We start from the raw sequence: 19,311 nt of genomic DNA on the forward strand, positions 1-19,311 counted from the left end.
GTGAGTTAGTAAAATAAAGTTCTCACGATGATCTCGATGTGTTATCGAACAAGAAGGCATGTTTTTGCCTTGAGAAATATCTACTGTAACAGAAGATATTTGAATTCTCAGAATAGTGCTTTAGATGAACCTAATCATATTGATTCAGATTTGAAGGAAAATAGTCACCCGGAATTCTGTATCGACGCACGCAGCAAACTCCCTCAAGTGACCAATGCAGTAAAAGTGAAAATCACCCAAAAGGAAATTGAAGGCAAAATTGTGTACAACTCCTTAGTCGATTCATTCGTGGATCGGACTCGATTTTTGAATCGTGTAAAGAAATTTCAAGTGCTCGACTCAAGGGAAAAACAACAACAGAAAAATGAACTACTTGATAAAGAAGTAGATTCAATTATTGCCTCCTTGATAATGAAGAAATCGTCAGATGCAATAAGTGGAGAAACGGAAGAAATAAAAGTTGAAGAAGATTTAGACCATGAAGTTGGGAATAGTTTCTCATTCCCATATTTAGCACACACACCAGTCACTCAAAAACTAGCTAAATTTAAAGCTAAAAGAAAAGCTCAGCTTGAGGAACTACATCTGTCAGATGAGTTGAATTATGGTACACCCAATCCAGACATTCCGGTCAGCATTATTCCTTGTGGTGGTTGTGGTGCTAAGCTTCACTGTCAGAGTCCATCAATTCCTGGCTATTTGCCCAGTGAAATCTTCACCGGTTTTCAGACTCATGATCTACGTGGCCAAATTTGCCAAAGATGTCGTTTTCTCCGAGATCATGATGTCGCTCTAAATGTCAACATCAGTCCCGAAGAGTATCCTAAAGTTATATCGGTTATTCGTGACCAGGTAGCCATGGTTATTCTTGTTGTCGACCTGCTCGATTTTCCTTGCAGCATCTGGCCTGGTTTGCTTGATATAATTGGCACCAAGCGACCTGTATGTGTAGTCGGCAACAAAGTGGATCTGATACCCAAGGACAGTAAAGGCTACCTAAATCACATTCAAAAATGTCTGGTGAATGAATTGGAAAACAGTGGCATCAGTCGTGCCAACATTAAACTTGTCTCCCTTATCAGCGCAACAACCGGTTTTGGTGTTGAGCAACTCATCACCAAAATTCAGAATTCTTGGGGGGCACGGGGTGACGTCTATCTATTGGGGTGCACGAACGTTGGGAAATCTTCACTGTTTAATGCCCTCATCAGTTCTGATTTCTGCAAAACGCAAGCCAGCGATTTATTGGAGCGAGCCACAGTTTCCGCTTGGCCAGGAACAACTTTAAATTTGTAATTTAAGCATTCAACCATTTTTGACATTTTAATTTATAAAAATTTCTTTTTTTCTACAGGTTAAAATTTCCAATGTTGCGACCGTCGTCTATCCGACTGTATGAAAGAACACTTCGTCTAAAAGCAGAAAGCCGATCTCATGCTACCGAAGAGAGAATGAGAAAAGAACAATTGAAAGAAACGCGCAATCGTGAATTTGCCACGTTGATAGGTAGTCATCTGGTCTTGAGTTTGAATCGGCTTTTGTTTATGATCTTTTTCTGATTAGGTCATATTGGACGAACTTTTACTGCAAAAACAAAGGAAGAAAGAGAAGCTTTCGATCCGTTTTCCTTGCGTGCTGTAATACCTGGTGATGAAAAAAGGAGTTTTAATCCTAAAAGTAAAGACTTTCTTGATAGCAAATGGTGTTTCGACACGCCGGGAACAATCAACCCTAGTCAGGTATTTTAAATCCTATAATATTATTGTCATGATTGCAAGATTAAAACATTTTTTCTATTGGATCAGATTTTGACATTGCTGACACTAGAGGAGTTGATGCGTACACTTCCTAAGAAGCTCATCAAGCCTAGAACAGTCTTGATTAAACCTGGAATGACGTATTTTTTGGCTGGATTAGGGAGAATTGACTACGTAGACGGTCCTCATTCGCTCCTGTAAATTGATTCAATCACTAATGTTTTTACATAACTTGTGATTATTTTATTCATTCAAATCTTTATAGACTGACTACACTGGCTTCCAGTGATCTTCCTTTGACATTGATTGATCACCAAGATGCAGATCAGATGTATGCTGAACTTCTTGGAAGTCCGATCTTAGCCGTCCCATTTGGAAGCGAAAAGCGTTTGAAACACTGGCCCGGTCTCTCTGGCAAAGACATAACCGTTACAGGTGTCGGATGGAGAGAAAGCGCCGTCGATATTGTCTTGTCGTCAGCAGGTGAGGAAACATCTGCTGTAAATATCTAATGCCCGAATAATATCACTTTCAAATAATTGGATGTAGGTTGGGTGGCCGTGACAGGCGAGGAAGGTACAAAATACAATCTTAAGGCATATACACCTTACGGTAGAGGTATTCATGTCCGTACACCTCCTCTTCTTCCTCGAGCAGTGATGCTTCGAGGCACCCGTTTAAGTTCAAGTCAGGGCTTCCGTAATGACGGTTTGTTTGTATAAAAGTAACATCGTCGCCATCAATGGTTTGAGATTACTGTTTGTGGTTTTTGGCCAGAAATATGTTGCCTACTCACTAAGCAATCTTTTCAAAGCTATGTAAATCAACCAGGTAAATTTTCTTAAATGAATAATAAAATCTTTGCTATCACTAAGTGTATACGAAACTTAAAAAATTCTAACAGAAGTTCCCCTTTCACCAAGTTGTTATGGATATGTTTTGTTTGTTACTAATGGAAAAATCATCGCGCTTGAGTCGTCATTCTTATCGTTGCAAAACATTAAAATTCACATTTTCTCACACAGTGGAAGGATTAAAGTCTTGATTCCAGAAGGCTAGGCGATCGTGGAACGGCATCGACTGATTCATCATGGCAGGATATTCAGCATCGATTTTGAGGTACTGTGTTTGATCTACTTCTATTGGGCACCATCCACCATTCACTAGGTCACTTTGAGGTACACTGCATTTCAAAATTATTTTAGATCCTTCTGGGACTCTTTTTAAATGGCTATTACCCATCTTGCGCAAATGTAGTCCACAAGTCTAATAGAAGCTTCGATACTGTTATGTCGTTCGTAGAATTCAAACGGGGAAGAAAGTCGTTCGTAAACATAAAGTAGAGTTCATCCGTGTGACTGACACCTTTGAATTTGCGTAAAGCGAGTATTAGACATTTTATTTAAAAAAATTTAAATCGGCTATTGCTTTTACCCAAGTTCAAATCAGGCGATAAACCCAAAAGTGAAGTCACCGAGAGCTGACCTCGATGTCCGAACAAATAGTAATAGGTCGGTTGGTCGCTAAACTTGCTGAACAAATGAACTGCATCGTCTATTCCTTTAAAGAAGGCGTAATCGGAAATCATCTATACAAATAAATGTTATTCGGGCGTCGAATTTTAATATTTTATAGATACTTGGCCTATTACCTGTTCTAGTTCAGTTAATTGATTCTCGAAAGTCTTGTTCGGAGTAAAATATTGCTCTACTATCCGATTAAAAACCTGATCACCGTTCTTTGTAAATTCAACGCCCGAAAGGGATCGCAGATATTTCAAAGGGTCTTCGTTAAAATTCCTTAAAAGGGTACCGTTGTTAGAAAGAAGCACTGTAAGACCGAGTATGAAACGAAACGAAAATTTTAGCCACTCGAGAGTAGAATTATTTTGTTCTCCTTACTTGCAATGGTAAAAGCTCCTTCGTTTTCGTTCAGTCCCATAATTAATGGAACTTCATTGATTTGTTTCTGTTCAATGAGATTTTTCGGTTCATCTGGTATAAATGGTAATTCCCTTTCGGTGTCAATACGAGGTCCGAATGCGATTGGGATAATTTTAAAAACCTATATTAAACGTTTAACTTGACTTGGCAAAAACGTTTTGTACTCTTTTGTTTTACGTACTTCAATTTTTTTCCGGAAAATTGCCAACTCTCTGGCTGGTTTGTTACGTAGACAGGACAATACCTCACTGGAATTTGAAGATAGGCAGTCCAAATCCTTGGCCAACAATCTAGAGTATTCACCAACTGATTTTTCTATCGACCAAGGATTGAGCGCTGATCCCGACTGAGCGATAGCCCGATGAAACAGCCCTTTTTTCCACCCCAACAAACAACTTTTAAAATTCTCTTTTTCATGGGAAAGCTACACCACTGAATTTTTTAATACCTTTGGAATGAGGTGATAAAAGATGGTGTTGCACACTTGCAGCCCCAGAACTTTCGCCAAAAATGGTAACTGCATCCGGGTTGCCACCGAAATAGCGAATATGGTCACGTATCCATCTTTCCACACATCAATTAAATTCCAGCTCACAAAGAGGTTTTTTTTTTACGTGTACCCAAGCATCCTGAAATTACCTTAATGCCATTGACTGATCCAACAGTCCATAGTTTCCTGGAGCTTCAGCGTCTTCAGTAGTTAAAAAACCTAATTAAAATTTTGTAATTTTATGTTTCACTGACAATTTGTTTGCTGATTTTTTTCTTGCCCAACCGAATGGGCCAAGTCGGTAGTTAATCGTCACCAGGACAATATCGCGATCAAGTAAATAACGAGGTCCGTATATATCGGTCAAACCGCCGTTACCACTACTCATGAACCAAGATCCACCGTGAATCCAAACCATGACAGCTCTTGTGCTATTCGCGAAATCCAACTGTCGTAATGAAAATGAGTAAATTTTGTGCAGTAATCTTAGGACAATCTTTTTTCTTATCCTAGCAAGTGACTAAACTTACATCGTGAGTGTAGATATTGAGTTTCAGGCAATCTTCCTTACCAAGGATGAATTGCACAAGCGTATTATATTGTATACAAGTGGGGCCTTCACGAGTGACATCGAGAGTCTCTCCTAACCAAGGATCAACAGGCAACGGATCCTAGAATTTTCGAATTAGTGAGGTAGACACTTTCAAGTATTAGGCTTCAAAAATATTTTAATTTTCTTTACGGATTTTCTAATTTCTCACACTGAAACGAAGGTCTCCGACTGGAGGTTTTGCATACGGGATACCTCGGAAAGCGTAGAAGGATCGGCCGGCTTGTGAAGTCATTTGGGACCCACGCACCTGGCCGAGTGTCGGAATAGTTGCCACTGGTCCAACTGGTTCCACTGGTTCACTTTCAAAAAAGGGGTCGTCGAATGGAAATAGATCGCACAGTTTTCCTTCGAAAAAAAGTACTAGCACTACCAGATAAAGTTTCAATTTCATTTTTAAACACCACTGAGAAGCAGATGTCTCGCGAGTTTGTTTTTGACTGACTAACAAAACCGTACCCCCCTTCTCTTTTAACAGATGTTCTTAGTGCCTGTACAGCAGGAAATGTTCATCCTCTTTCGGTAGTCACGAGACAATGAACTAATGACCCAAATAGTCGAAAGCGGCCAAGGTAGCTTATTTGAATAAGGAAATGCGGCCGTCTTTCATTTCGGTCACACAAGATCAACACGAATTTTTCAAGATCAGATGGGCCCGGCAGCGTATGAGTGTATGACTCAGAATTAGCTACATTGGAGATACCGATTTGAATCTTTGGTGCTATTCCAATGGCGCTAATAAGTTCTTTTAGCTAATAAGTTTCTTTTTTACCGTCGTTTTGCTGCCGCTAGCATTCTTTTTAGAACCAGATGAACCCGGTGGCGTACAGTAAAAGTAGCTATAAGACAATAACTGAATCCAGAAAGGTTGCGCGTTTTGGTTCGACCAAATTGGTGGATGTAATTATAGTTTGTTCGGGGGAAAACCGCTGTTTTGCTGGAAGCATTCTATATATTACAAATTTGAGAAATAAAGGCCCTCGCCTTACCGTTGTTGGATAGCTTTCATGTATAGAGTACATACTGTTGCGAGTAGAAGGGTCGTCAAAGGCACCATCCAAGAAAGGCAATCAAAGGATTGGAACGCTTCCAGTAAAGATTTCTATTCTAGCCCACAACTTTTGAGTTCGTTAATTAAATATAGATTGTTTGATGGTTTGTATATTGTATTAGGTTAATTTAAAATTCGCTTTGCATCGATCTTTTCACCAAGCACATTTATTTATTCAGACCTGCGGATGACTCATGTATTTTCACGACTGCAATTCCGCAATCGATACTTAGCGTTGTACAGTATCTTTCATAAAATTCCGAATGCTTCCGTCACTATTTTTATTTTTAAAAAATATTTTGGCATTTTATGCTTAATTTTAAAACATGAACTTTGTAAAGTAATCCATTCTACACATTATGTAAAATTTTGGAAGTTAAAAAAAAAATAATTAACATTAAATTAAGCTATTTGAAAAAAATCGTTTTCGGATTTTTTTGAAAGATACTGTACCTAAATAATGAAGTGAGAGAAAAGCGAAGACGGGGATTTGTACGTTTGTTCAACATAATTTTCATCATCATGAATTTTACGTTAGCTATAAGACAATAACTAGCCCGTTCTATATTTTATTTAACTGATTTGTGTTATTATTCATCGTTCATCCGAATCGATTCATGTCGTAAACTCAGCAATAAATACTCATTCACAACATTAATAGCACATACTTTTTGCTTCAATGAACGTTACCGAGGATAAGCACAAATGCAGATGTTTGAGCGTCGATGTGCATCTCTTCGGAGATTTTAATTTTACAACACCACTGGTTAAGGTGCTGCCAACGACAGATGGAAGAGATTTGACATGACAAGAAAAATTAACGAACACATAGAATCGTGACACCAAGGACAGCAGCAGCAGCCACAGCTTTAAGCACACCATCTCCTCATTTAGGCAGCATCTTCATTAACAGTGTGAACATCAATGGCCATCGAAACCTACAGAGAAAAAAAGGTACTGTGAACGTTTCTTCTTTCTGACGCTAGACAGCATAGCTTTTGATCATTTTCCACTCAGTTTAAATACGCTTACTTTGCACATCTCTGAAGAATTTTCTAAATGCTACTTCAGGAAAATTTTGGGTGATAACTGTCAGTTTCTGTTTCAGCAACAAAGCTCACTTGTTAGATTTTTAATAATGTGTTTTTTTTTCTACTTCCGGTTTTCTGATTTCAGTCAGTAGTTTAGTAAATATTCATTCGAGGAGCAAAAGAACCACATATTCGTGATCCTCGTGAAATTTGTGGTAAAGTTCATGTTTTCTTTTGTACGTACGCGTACTTCCGGTTTCGAGAGTTATCCTGAACTATAGTTCAGGAAAAATCTCGATTTTGACCAAAATCTGGATTTCGCTTAAATTACACTTAATCGACCCCAAATTTCACGGAGATCACGAATATTTGGTTTATTTTGTCGACAGCTCAATGGTTAAGGCGCTATCGCTTACTTCCGGTCTACTTCCGGAAAACATTAAACATTCCGGTTTACATTAAACTAGCAAGTGAGCTTTATTCTCTGTACACTTCTAAGGATTGCATGCTAATTTAAGCAAAGAGAAATGGGCTTTTTGATTACTTTTATGACTTGTACTATCTAAGGCCAGTCCTTTAGATATTGAGTTTTGAACGTGTCAAATAGATGGCGTGAAAGACTGTTGTTTGTTGTGTCACAAATGGGCTAATGGCGGTTCGTTGTCAAAAGTTCAGCTACAGCTATCTTCTTCGAAAATTACCAATGAATTCGTTGGTAAATTGACTAGATTTCGTGTAAAATTTGTTTGGCATGTGTTGTTTACCGAATATGTGTTTAATAACATCATTATTTCTCCTCCATTTCCAGGAAAAAATGTGAAAGGTACAGAACCCAGTACTGTCAACTATTGTGTTAAAAATCCTGGTAGGCCTATCCTACAGAATATGTCATCCAAATGACAGAGTGTTAACAACCAACGCTAGCTTTAGTAAATTATTGCTGGAACATAGTCTTCTCATCTTTTATTAGGATTCATCACTATTATCGGCTGAATCATTCTATGGGACTTGCCAGATCACCAACCTTAGCATGGACCAATGTATTTAAAGTATTGTTCTGCACTTAAGTCTATATAATTTTTAAGTTGAATTATTCTTTTAGATCATACACATCAAGCACATTGATGCCACACATTATATGACTTTATTTTTTATTTACAGGTTTTAGGTTTCTAATGTAGCATGATAGACTTTATGAGAAGTCATGTTGTTTGAAGAAAGAGGACTATATACAGTTGACAAGGTTCTTTGCTAACCCGTTGGCTGCTACCCTTGAATCTCCCTTTTTACTTCCTTACACAGGCCTTCTTGATTTGAGGTATTGCTTTCTATCGCTACAATCTTGTTTGAATAATGTTGTCATCCAAATAAATGTTCATTCTGCTTACAAGGTAATCCTTCGCTAATTATCGTCGACTTCATCAACAGGTGAAAATCAACGAGAGAATGCTGTAATTCAGGAGTGATAAATTGTGTAGTTAGCTAAATTTCAAGTGCATATCTGTGTTCCCTTCTTTTTTGTGGCCCCGTTTCCCTAACTAACCACTATAACCAACGTCCGCCGGTGGTCTCTCACCCGCTGTGAAACCAGGAGGAGGGGAGGGCTCTGGTCGAACGGGGACTTGGAAGGCGCATGATCCGATGAAAACTTTTGGAGGGTCATGAGTCTAACCCGGAAGCCTAGTATGACTACATCTCCCCAGTAAAACTGGCCTCGTACTTCTCTCTTCTTCTCGGTCCAGATACTATCTCTGGGGGCCGTAGACAAAACCTACAATTGCATGTGCGAGTTAAAACAAAGCAACCCACTACCCAATGAAACAAAAAGCCATGGTTTATTTTTTGCGCAAATCTGCGTTAGTCAAGTTTAAAAAATTTCCAATTCAACAATTCGCGTAGAATTTTGCATGTAATCTATTAGTGCAAATCGCCATTCCATGTGTTTGTTAGTTAAGAAAATGGTTGTTTAAGAAACAAACAATGGGGTGTTCTGAGTAGCCAAAAAAACTCACCATTGTTTGTTTTTTAAACAACCATCTTCTTAACTACCAAACACATAGATAGCTATTTGCACCAGTAGACTAGATGCAAAATTCGACAGAAGTTATTGAGTTTGAAAAATTGTAACCTGACTGACGCAGATTTCCGCAAAACTAAACCAACGCTTTTTGTCTCATTGCCGCAGCGGTGGTGGCGGGTTGCGTTCTAACTCGTACAGAAGAAAAAATGTCTTGAACCGGACGCTCTGTTTATTGAATTATTAATTTTTTTGTCCATTATAGAAAGAAAAAACTAGTTCAAAATATATTATTTTCATTATCTTTTTGTTTATTTTATGTTATATGTATACATTAATTAGGTATGACATTAAAAAGTATGGGTATTAGGAGTTTGGATATTAGAAGTATGAGCATTAGGGGAGTGAGAGGGATGGGTAATAGCGGGTATAGAGATAATCTAGATCTATAGATATCTGAATTTATGTTGGGTTATGGGTTAATAAGAGTGTCAACACTGACTTTCACGTCACTATTAATTAGCATTTCAATTTAAGTCAAATCAACACATCCCACCCCCACCATCTTCCTCCTCGGTGTTTTCCAATCCCGAAAATATTTATTATTTATTTTACGTAAGAACTCCCCATATTCTATAACTTCTCAACATATAAACGATAAAGACACTTGTACCATTGAACAAAATACAGGATGCAACTTCCGCTACACGACGCCAGCACCAAGGAACAGCCACATTTCAACTTGAAGAAAAAATATCTTTCATCGGCATAGGCTGGAACAACACGCCACATTAGGCAGCAACTCTGGGAACGTAAACCTACAACAAAATTGAGATTATATTAATTATAGCATCAATGAACAAAATGGTACGTTTTTTTGTGTTCCACATAGTTATCCCAGAATTCTATGGCAACATTATACGATACATATGGTTTAAACAAAAATTTACATGGCATTCGTTAAAGATTTAAATACAAATTCACATTTGAACTTTGTTTATAAAGGTTGATGACTTGACAAAACTCCCATGATGTTAAAAAACTAATCAACAGTTAAGCAAAGCTTTGATCCTGAAAACTTTAATTTTTACTTCTAAATCAACACATTTAATTTTGGAATTAACTGATTAAGATAGTCACTTTACTGACCTTCAATTAGTGCATATTATTGAAGTTCACGTAAAAGGGAAATGAGAATTCCGTGCAGCCTAAACAATTGGATACAAATGCTAGTTTGGATGGCTGAAGTTACACTTTTAAAAAGGTGCCTGCAATCAAACATTAGAAATGTCATGATCAAAATTTTAATCAGTCTAATCAATAATGTTACCTTTAAGAACATTGTATGATGTAAAATTAACTAGCTGGCTTAACAAATCCACATTAGAATGCAGTGAAGAAATAGGTTAAGCCAAGAATTCAAATGACTGTTAATTCTAACTAAAAAATAAATAAATTACTGTCAAGCAATTAAGTCTTGTGACAATAAAAAAAGGCAGAAGTAAAGTTAAACTAAGCAATCCCTCAGAATTTCTTTTAGAAATGTAACAAACAAGTAATTGGCAGTTAGCAAGCTTTTGAAACAGTCTTAAGTCTTAACTAAAAGTCAACATACAAAAAGCAAAGAACTAGTCATCAAGAAAGTAAATGTGTAGCCTTACTGTAAAAATTTTATCAGCTTAGCTATTTAAAATTGTTCTTTAGTGTTTCTGTATGTGGCAAAAGCTATAGCTGGTACGGGTAGCAAGCCAGCAAGAACACCTTTCACCAGCTGGGTGCAACAAAGCCATGTCCACATTGGACTTCAATGAAGGTGAAGATGCAACATATCCATGAGCATGTTAGATAGCACTGCAGAGACTTCAACTGGCTGTGAAACCTATTTGACACATTTAAATTTACTTCAGATGAACAGATATCTTTTGTGTAAAACAACACCAAGACAGGAATAAAGTTAAATTATGTAGTTCCTTATAGTTTCAGAAATGTTACAAAGGGATCTAGAATTTCAAGTCAAGTCTATTAATTTAATAAAACTATGGAAAATTCAAACCAATGTATGGAAAACGTAAAAAACCACAGGTCCCAGTTGACTTCCCTCACTCAAAAACAACAACACTAAGGCAAAGGGATCTACTATCTGGTCATCAATAACTAAATCTATAGCCTTATAGTTCGAAAATGGAAAAACATAATTACTTCTTCTGTAAAGTAGGCCTATTTCAGCATCAGATGAGACATACAGCTGGTACACATAGAAATGTGGTAAAATGGACGGCAGTCAGTCAAGCCAACAAGCCATGTAATCAGATGATTTGACCAAGGCCAAATCAGTGTGCCTTTTTGCCATGAAGCCTAAATAAAAAAAAATCTTTAGTGTCTATTATATATATGTAATAAATCATATATTAATAACACAATTTTACTTGTTTCTGAGAATTACATTTAGAGACCAATCAAGTTAATTAAGTGACTTCCGTCACTTTAATCGCTCAAATTATTTCCTACAGGTTTGTCTGAATGCAAATATGTTGCAGTTTTAAGCAAAAAGTTAGAGAATCTATCACTTCGATTCCTTCGAGTCAACGCCCGACTTGACACGTGAATTTCTTCCTTTTGAATTTTGATTATGGAATGAATTATGGTCTTTAGGTAAAATCTATTGCCCCCCAGAATCTGGGGGGTAATAGCATTTCAGGCTATTGCCCCCCAGATAGGCAATACCCCCATCTAGCGGTGGGCTAAATGAACTGCAGCTATTCCCGTAGATAGTTTTGACGTTTGTTAGTCCTGATTTGTCCTGATTGCTGTGGTAAACTGTTATAGTAGTAGTAAATGACTAAATGAATGAACTCCCGTTACTAATTTCTTTTTCTACATAGGTGCTCTCTGTACGATTATTTTCGTCTTTTTACTTTTTTGGCAGTTTTTACGGCAGCACTGACGAAACGTAAATGTAAATCCGCGTATACGACTATTTATTTAATGTAACCATTTGTAACAGCAATCAGGACGAATCAGGACTTACAAACGTCAAAATTAACTAAGGGAATTGCTGCAGTTCATTTAGCCCACCGCTAGATGGGGGTATTGCCTATCTGGGGGGCAATAGCCTGAAAAGCTATTACCCCCCAGATTCTGGGGGGCAATAGGCGCGACCTTATGGATATGCAGAGTGAGAGCAGACGGCAACTTCACTTCCGTAAGCGATGCTGCCAATTTTTGAATCTTGATCGTCGTATAAGCAACTTGATCTCGGTCGTCTGGACGAACCCTACCGACTCTCATGGGTACGACATTTAGACGGTAGGGTTCGTCCAGACGACCATAGGCACGGTAGCGCTCATGGTGGCAGAGGGCTACAACACACTGTCCTACAACATACTGTCAATATAAACAAAGCACTGAAAGCAGTTCAAAAGTGTCAATTCAGGTTTATTGCAGGTTTAGTGCCGTTTCTCACAGTCACAGTGTGTCAGGTAGAGATTTGATGAAAGATTCTCTGACCAGGCATCGAGCCAGAACCAAAGCCGATAAAAGAAAAAATGATGCTTTATAACAGGAACCTAAACGTTCAGGTAACTTCTTGACCGTAATTTTGGCAGAGGCAGAGGCCGAGTTACCCAGTCTGATGAAGTTGTAGCAGTTTCTAATCAAGAAACTGCTAGTGAAATAACTCCCAGTCTAATGGTAAGTTTATCAATATTTGTGTTCAAGTTTACGATTAAAAAATGTTCCATTGTTTACAGAAAGAAGTGGTGTACAGGATATCATTCATTCAGTCGAACTGGAAAAGACATCATTGAAGCAAGCATTTCACAATTTAACAAGTAGAAAAAGGAAGCAATCAAGAAAGCGAGTGGAAAACTCGCATGAAAGACAAAGAAGATGCTTGGGATTCCAAGAGAGATGCTGTCTTTCAAAACTACATTAGCTCCCGTTCCTACAGTGCAAGTAAATGTGGTGTATGTGAAAAAGTCACTAATCCTGTACATCACTGTTGAAGGTAATAGCGGTTTCTTGAATTATTTATGTAGATTAATAATTATCTTGTTTTATAGTGTCCCTTCCTGTCCAGAATGCAAAAGCCCTCATTCGTGTACTACGAAACCTGGTTCAAGAGACGTAACCGTAGTTACAGCCAATGGTAAATGAGGGCAACTTCACGGAGGACAACCGATTACCAGGATTACATCGACGAAGACACAGCCAATTATCAAGACTACGCTGATGAAGAAAATGAAGAAAAAAACTGTTATCCATCGTTTAAAACGCTCACATATATTGTCATGCAAATCTTGTAATCACATTTGAAATACAGCTATTGTTTGAAGGGAATAAAAGTATAATAATGAGCTTTTTGATTTGTTTCATGAACATTATTCGTCACCTTATAGGCATATCCGAGTGTGCGTGAAAATAAAATTGTTTGCAGTTAGTTATCCATGCGTATGTTCATAATAGACTTAATCTGACTTTAAATTTTTATTCAGCGTAAAAAGTTGAGTCAGAGGTGTAATTTTCATTTATATTGGTGGTCAGCCGCATAGTAGCGTGCGTGAAACTAAAAAAAATCGTTCGCAGTTAATTACCCATGCGTGTGTTTATTTTAGGCTTATTCTGACCTGATATTCCGATTCAGCGTAAAAAATTGATTAAGAGTTGTATTTTTCATTCATATTGGTGATAGCCTGCGGGAGTTATTGGTTTACGACACTTTTTTTTTATGGAAAAAAGCGCAGTAAGTCGCTTACCGTAACAGGGCGGACTTTTTTCAGAAAAAAATTAGATCGCAAAAAACTAAATCCCTCAGGCTAGTACCAAAATGAATGAAATTAACAACTATAACTCAACTTTTGACGCTGAATCGGAATATCAGGTCAGAATAAGCCTTAAATAAACACACGAATGTGTATTGAACTGCAAACGAATTTTTACTTTCACGCTACTCGCTAGGCAGCTGAACCACGAAGATTAATGAAAATTACAACTCTAACTCAAATTTTTATGCTGAATCGGAATATCAGGTGAAAATAAGCCTAAAATAAACACACGCATGTGTAATTAACTCGGTAATTAACTGCGAACGAATTTTTTTTAGTTTCACGCACGCTACTATGCGGCTGCCCACTAAAATGAATGAAAATTACAACTCTAATTCAAATTTTTACGCAGAATCGAAATATGAAGTCAGACTAAGTATAACATCAACACGCGAATGTATAATTTACTGCGAAAGAATTTTATTTTCACGCAGACTCGGAAAGGCATATAAGGATGACGAATAATGTTGATGAAACAAATCAAAAAGCTCGTAAGAATACTTTTATTCCCTTCAAACAATAGCTCTATTTCAAATGTAATTACAAGATTTGCATAAATATATGTGAGCGTTTTAAACGATGGATAATAATTGTTGTCTTCATTTTCTTCATCAGCGTAGTCTTGATAATTGGCTGTGTCTTCGTCGATGTAATCCTGGTAATCGGTTGTCCTCCGTGAAGTTGCCTTCATTTACCATTGGCTGTAACTACGGTTACGTCTCTTGAACCAGGTTTCGTAGTACACGAATGAGGGCTTTTGCATTCTGGACAGGAAGGGACACTATAAAACAAGATAATTATTAATCTACATAAATAATTCAAGAAACCGCTATTACCTTCAACAGTGATGTACAGGATTAGTGACTTTTTCACATACACCACATTTACTTGCACTGTAGGAACGGGAGCTAATGTAGTTTTGAAAGACAGCATCTCTCTTGGAATCCCAAGCATCTTCTTTGTCTTTCATGCGAGTTTTCCACTCGCTTTCTTGATTGCTTCCTTTTTCTACTTGTTAAATTGTGAAATGCTTGCTTCAATGATGTCTTTTCCAGTTCGACTGAATGAATGATATCCTGTACACCACTTCTTTCTGTAAACAATGGAACATTTTTTAATCGTAAACTTGAACACAAATATTGATAAACTTACCATTAGACTGGGAGTTATTTCACTAGCAGTTTCTTGATTAGAAACTGCTACAACTTCATCAGACTGGGCACAGACTAAGAGGGTAAAGACTACGAACGGCTATAAACCCCTTGAAGCGATGCGCGTCCTATGCCGTATGGTGGCGCGTCGAGCACACTCTACCAAAGCCATTATTTTTCCTTTTTCCCTACTGATATGAGTCTTCACACACCGTAAATTTGTAAGTGAACCATTAACATTTCAATAGTGAATTTTTGTGTAAATATAGCTTAGATATCCCCCATGTTGTGTGAATTTTTTCAAATTTCTATGTGATCTCTAGACACAATCTATAAATTCCTTTATTAAACCCCCTTTTTGCCCATTTTCAGGGCCAGGAAACAGCGTTTCACGATTTTCAGGCCCATTTCAGAAAATCTTGAAACGCTGTTTCCTGGGCTTGAAAATGGGCAAAAAGGGGGTTTAATAAAGGAATTTATAGATTGTGTCTAGAGATCACATAGAAATTTAAAAAAATTCACACAACATGGTGGATATCTAAGCTATATTTACACAAAAATTCACTATTGAAATGTTAATGGTTCACTTACAAATTTACGGTGTGTGAAGACTCATATCAGTAGGGAAAAAGGAAAAATAATGGCTTTGGTAGAGTGTGCTCGACGCGCCACCATACGGCATAGGACGAGCATCGCTTCAAGCATTCCTCTTAGCCCTATCCCCGATCGTAGTCTTTACCCTCTTAGTCTGTGGACTGGGTAACTCGGCCTCTGCCTCTGCCAAAATTACGGTCAAGAAGTTACCTGAACGTTTAGGTTCCTGTTATAAAGCATCATTTTTTCTTTTATCGGCTTTGGTTCTGGCTCGATGCCTGGTCAGAGAATCTTTCATCAAATCTCTACCTGACATACTGTGACTGTGAGAAACGGCACTAAACCTGCAATAAACCTGAATTGACACTTTTGAACTGCTTTGTTTATATTGACAGTATGTTGTAGGACAGTGTGTTGTAGCCCTCTGCCACCACGAGCGCTACCGTGCCTATGGTCGTCTGGACGAACCCTACCGTCTAAATGTCGTACCCATGAGAGTCGGTAGGGTTCGTCCAGACGACCGAGATCAAGTTGCGTATAAGAGGAGAAGGTTTACGGCGGATGGCAACGTCGTATTTACAGCCAAAATGTAAATAGAAACAGTTTAGGCGGATCCTGGTTGATGATGAATTGGATTTGCCAATGAGAAAATGTATTGAAATAAGAAACATGGAAGGTTTCGTGGAGTGGTATCTAAACTACTCTCATACTTCGCTGGGACCGCTTTACATAACCGAGTCAACGCTCAACGGTAATAGTAGGCGATCCACACAGTACCAGTGTACCTACGTACGGCGACTCGTAAAAGTCCTGTTCGGAGAGAAGAGATAAACGAACTAGACGTCTGGTTTTTACAGGTCACGATCGTCGATCGACAATAGACATTCATAGCAAAAGGACGCCTAAAAGATCGGGACTAGATGCCTAATTCACGTCGGTTGTTTACTTTTTTAGGGGTCATGTTAGTGAGATACAATGAGATTCAATAAGAATCGTTATCTAATTTGATCTTTAAAAAATACTGCATCCTTCTTTCAATCGAGTAATAATCGAGCTAACAAACTAGTTGTAAGAGGCGGCATTAAAATAATAATTTTTCAAGCTATTCGATTAATTTTTCGAATTAGCTCTTGTAATATTTATTTGCAGACCCGCATATGCGAGAGTTGTCAGATTTTTGTCAGGCATACAAAGAAGACAGCATATGGTCGGCTATTTCAAGCTGGAATAATACAAAATCAATCAATTCTACTATACTGCCACGAATGATTTAAAAATATTGTTTCAATGTAAATAATTAGTCTTCTTATCGAAGAGCACGATAGACCATGCTCGCTTGCGGAACCAAGTGTTCAGGAATCTGGATTTTAAAAAATATTTTTAGCTTAATGATAACTTTTTTTTTAAGAAACAATAACCCACTTTAGCTCCAATTCGTGAGAGGTAACGGTTGCGCATAGCGAAATCGGATCGAGGTTGCAACAGGTCATACGGAGTGACGTCCGACATGGAACCAGAGGCGAAAAATTTTTCACGTTCCAAGTTTTCTTTGGACCTAAAAACGTAAAGTCGTTAGGTGATTTGATTACAGTACAGTTGCTTTATTTATAGGTAACCAGGAAAACACATACATGAGCTCTCGTTCATGTTTGTCTCTTTCAGCTACTGACATATTCAGAAGACCTCCACGGCTTGCGTTCATCACCCAGATCAAAACTGTGGCTACCAAAGACACTGCAAACGAGGAAAGTAAATTAATAAAAAAATAAATTAATGTTTGACGAAGGAGTAATCAGGGTAAAACAGAAGCCAAACTTACAGCATAACCAAGCCAAAAAGAAAACTTCAAGAACGAGGTAGCCTTGGTCATCGACAATTCGTCCAGCCATCATGGTCACCACTGCCATTCCTAAATTCTGAACAGCTTGCATGCTGAAAGATAAAAAAAAAAAAAAATGGGGTCTCTGATGGAATGATGTAATAAGAGTTAACTCACATTCCATAAGCTGTTCCTAATTGGTATTCAGGTACAACTAAAGCCACCATGGGCCACAAGGCACTAGCTAGCATGGAATACGAGAACCCCATTGTAACCTGTAGATAAAAGAGAAAAAGCAAAAATTTAATTTTCAAAATTTAAATACATTTTATAGACAAAAAATTACCATTCCAACGTAAGGATTGACGAAGGTAAACGTGAGCAAGGCGTGGCTCCCAATGGTGAAAACAATGGCAAGGAAAACCCACAAGATGTTGCGACCCACCTTATCCACTAAAATGCCGAAAAAAGGCGAGGCAACCGCTGATATGACGTAGACAATTGAGTTTACTGCATTAGCGTTGCTAGGAGAGAAGTCAAACTTGCGTTCAAAAAACACTCTGAGCACAAAGACAAAAATATTCTTAATAAGTTTACGGTGTAAGTTTAAACTCGTAACTATAACTCACTGTCCAAGTCCAATAAATGGGAATATGGCAACGTAATAAGCCACGCAAATGACTGACATTAGCCAAAACGTTGCCGGGAAGTCTTTGACATCACTAAAACGAATTACTTCACCAGCCTGTCCGGTCTTTTTTAATATGCGATTAGCGCGTTTATCCAAATAGCCAAGTATAAGTCCGCTCAACAGTGACATCACACAAGAGGCCGAAGCTAAATAAAATAAATAGGCGAATTATTTAAAAAGAAAATAAATGTTTAAAAATGATTGATTATACCTATCATTAGAACCACTCCTGTGCACAAATAACCGGTGTAAAACTGAGAAACGTGTTTATATAAGGGTCCCATAACGTTGAAATTTACGGTCGAGCCAAGTCGGGCAAAGCTCAATTGCAAACCGAACACCATGTTTAGTTCTTTCCCCTTGAACCATGAAACGGCATAAGTGTTTTGAGCGACAGCCAGTGATTCACCTCCAATACTAATTTAAAAGGGGTTTGTTTATAATGTTATTTGGCGTTTTTCTATATTTATTACCCGAAAATTAGGCGGCCCATTTCCATCAACCAAAATTTGTTCAGTATACCACCTAAGGCAAATGTCAGTTGTCCTAATAACACCAATGTAGCAAATATAATGGTTCCTAACTGCATGCCAAACACTCTATAACAATTTTTAAATTAGCTCATAGTTCCAGATACTTTTTAATGAATTTTACCTATCCAATAAAAATCCACCAATAAAACAAAGTATCACATTAGGCCAGGAGTACCAGGCGTAAAGATTGGCAAATTGGGCAGTATTTATACCCATGTCTGACTTGAGGTTGTCCTGCAGCGCACCTAAGAATTAACCTGAATTACATTTTCCCACCTAAACTACCACAAAACAATTGATTACCTGGGTTGTCATAGCAAAATGTTGAACCAAATCCAAGAAGACACATTAAAAAAAGTGCAATAAATCTGTGTGGCATTCTTCGAGGGTCGCAAAATGGGCTGGCTCCACATCCTGAGAGTTGGATTTCCACATCTGTATCATCATCACCAACTTCATTGGGATGACTGGGTGCGGATGATTCATTAACCGTTTCTGATCCTTCTTCTTTGACATCTCCAGGAACTTCGTTTTCTAATATTGGTAGGATTTCGTCGTCTGAAGCCATGACTTAGAAATGCAAATTTACAGAGCGAAACTACTACATAAATGACAAAAATCTGTTCAAGCTTCCGTTCTCCAAGATCAGATTAGTCACAACTGATTTCGACCCAGTATGCAAGATTTACCAACAAGGGGCGTGAATTTCATGGATTTCGTCTGCTCTTCACAGCTCTTCAGGACGACACCGCCCGATTTAATCAAATGCAAACCAATGCGCGTCCTGAAAATGAAAATAAT

The 19,311-nt window shown here is 37.9% G+C and overlaps 3 protein-coding genes and 3 long non-coding RNA genes across 7 annotated transcripts; 2 read left to right on the plus strand and 4 right to left on the minus strand.

Moving 5' to 3' along the window:
• Positions 1 to 22: 22 nt before the first annotated feature.
• On the plus strand, positions 23 to 2,627 carry LOC124200176 (nitric oxide-associated protein 1-like). Its single transcript, XM_046596326.1, has 6 exons — positions 23 to 1,292; positions 1,355 to 1,506; positions 1,564 to 1,739; positions 1,806 to 1,954; positions 2,023 to 2,240; positions 2,307 to 2,627. The coding sequence occupies exons 1-6, from the start codon at positions 28 to 30 to the stop codon at positions 2,477 to 2,479; spliced, it is 2,133 nt and encodes a 710-aa protein (XP_046452282.1). The 5' UTR covers positions 23 to 27; the 3' UTR covers positions 2,480 to 2,627.
• On the minus strand, positions 2,618 to 5,338 carry LOC124200177 (venom carboxylesterase-6-like). Its single transcript, XM_046596327.1, has 11 exons — positions 4,952 to 5,338; positions 4,721 to 4,861; positions 4,476 to 4,638; positions 4,340 to 4,409; positions 4,149 to 4,264; positions 3,882 to 4,072; positions 3,659 to 3,821; positions 3,409 to 3,587; positions 3,192 to 3,345; positions 2,996 to 3,122; positions 2,618 to 2,940 (listed from the first exon to the last, which is right to left on the minus strand). Exons 1-11 carry the CDS (start codon positions 5,192 to 5,194, stop codon positions 2,775 to 2,777), a joined length of 1,713 nt encoding a protein of 570 aa, XP_046452283.1. The 5' UTR covers positions 5,195 to 5,338; the 3' UTR covers positions 2,618 to 2,774.
• Positions 5,339 to 9,189: 3,851 nt separating this feature from the next.
• Positions 9,190 to 11,551, minus strand: LOC124200188. Of its 2 annotated transcripts, none has more exons than XR_006877185.1 (6): positions 11,343 to 11,551; positions 11,099 to 11,254; positions 10,561 to 10,778; positions 10,230 to 10,339; positions 10,049 to 10,167; positions 9,190 to 9,717 (listed from the first exon to the last, which is right to left on the minus strand). It is a non-coding gene; the product is annotated as an uncharacterized LOC124200188 (long non-coding RNA). The 2 variants fall into 2 exon arrangements; XR_006877184.1 differs by having other exon boundaries at positions 11,326 to 11,551.
• Positions 11,552 to 12,272: 721 nt separating this feature from the next.
• On the plus strand, positions 12,273 to 13,254 carry LOC124200189. The gene is made up of 3 exons (XR_006877186.1): positions 12,273 to 12,589; positions 12,649 to 12,905; positions 12,961 to 13,254. It is a non-coding gene; the product is annotated as an uncharacterized LOC124200189 (long non-coding RNA).
• Positions 13,255 to 14,210: 956 nt separating this feature from the next.
• On the minus strand, positions 14,211 to 16,004 carry LOC124200197. Its single transcript, XR_006877187.1, has 4 exons — positions 15,777 to 16,004; positions 14,875 to 15,693; positions 14,559 to 14,815; positions 14,211 to 14,503 (listed from the first exon to the last, which is right to left on the minus strand). It is a non-coding gene; the product is annotated as an uncharacterized LOC124200197 (long non-coding RNA).
• A 544-nt stretch (positions 16,005 to 16,548) lies between these two features.
• Positions 16,549 to 19,278, minus strand: LOC124200194 (major facilitator superfamily domain-containing protein 1-like). The gene is made up of 11 exons (XM_046596347.1): positions 18,814 to 19,278; positions 18,632 to 18,755; positions 18,451 to 18,576; positions 18,189 to 18,394; positions 17,916 to 18,123; positions 17,633 to 17,846; positions 17,464 to 17,561; positions 17,287 to 17,399; positions 17,099 to 17,201; positions 16,890 to 17,022; positions 16,549 to 16,827 (listed from the first exon to the last, which is right to left on the minus strand). Exons 1-11 carry the CDS (start codon positions 19,076 to 19,078, stop codon positions 16,774 to 16,776), a joined length of 1,644 nt encoding a protein of 547 aa, XP_046452303.1. The 5' UTR covers positions 19,079 to 19,278; the 3' UTR covers positions 16,549 to 16,773.
• Between the last annotated feature and the right edge of the window lie 33 nt (positions 19,279 to 19,311).

The sequence above is a fragment of the Daphnia pulex genome, chromosome 8 (assembly GCF_021134715.1).
Source record: "Daphnia pulex isolate KAP4 chromosome 8, ASM2113471v1".
Lineage (NCBI taxonomy): Eukaryota > Metazoa > Arthropoda > Branchiopoda > Diplostraca > Daphniidae > Daphnia > Daphnia pulex.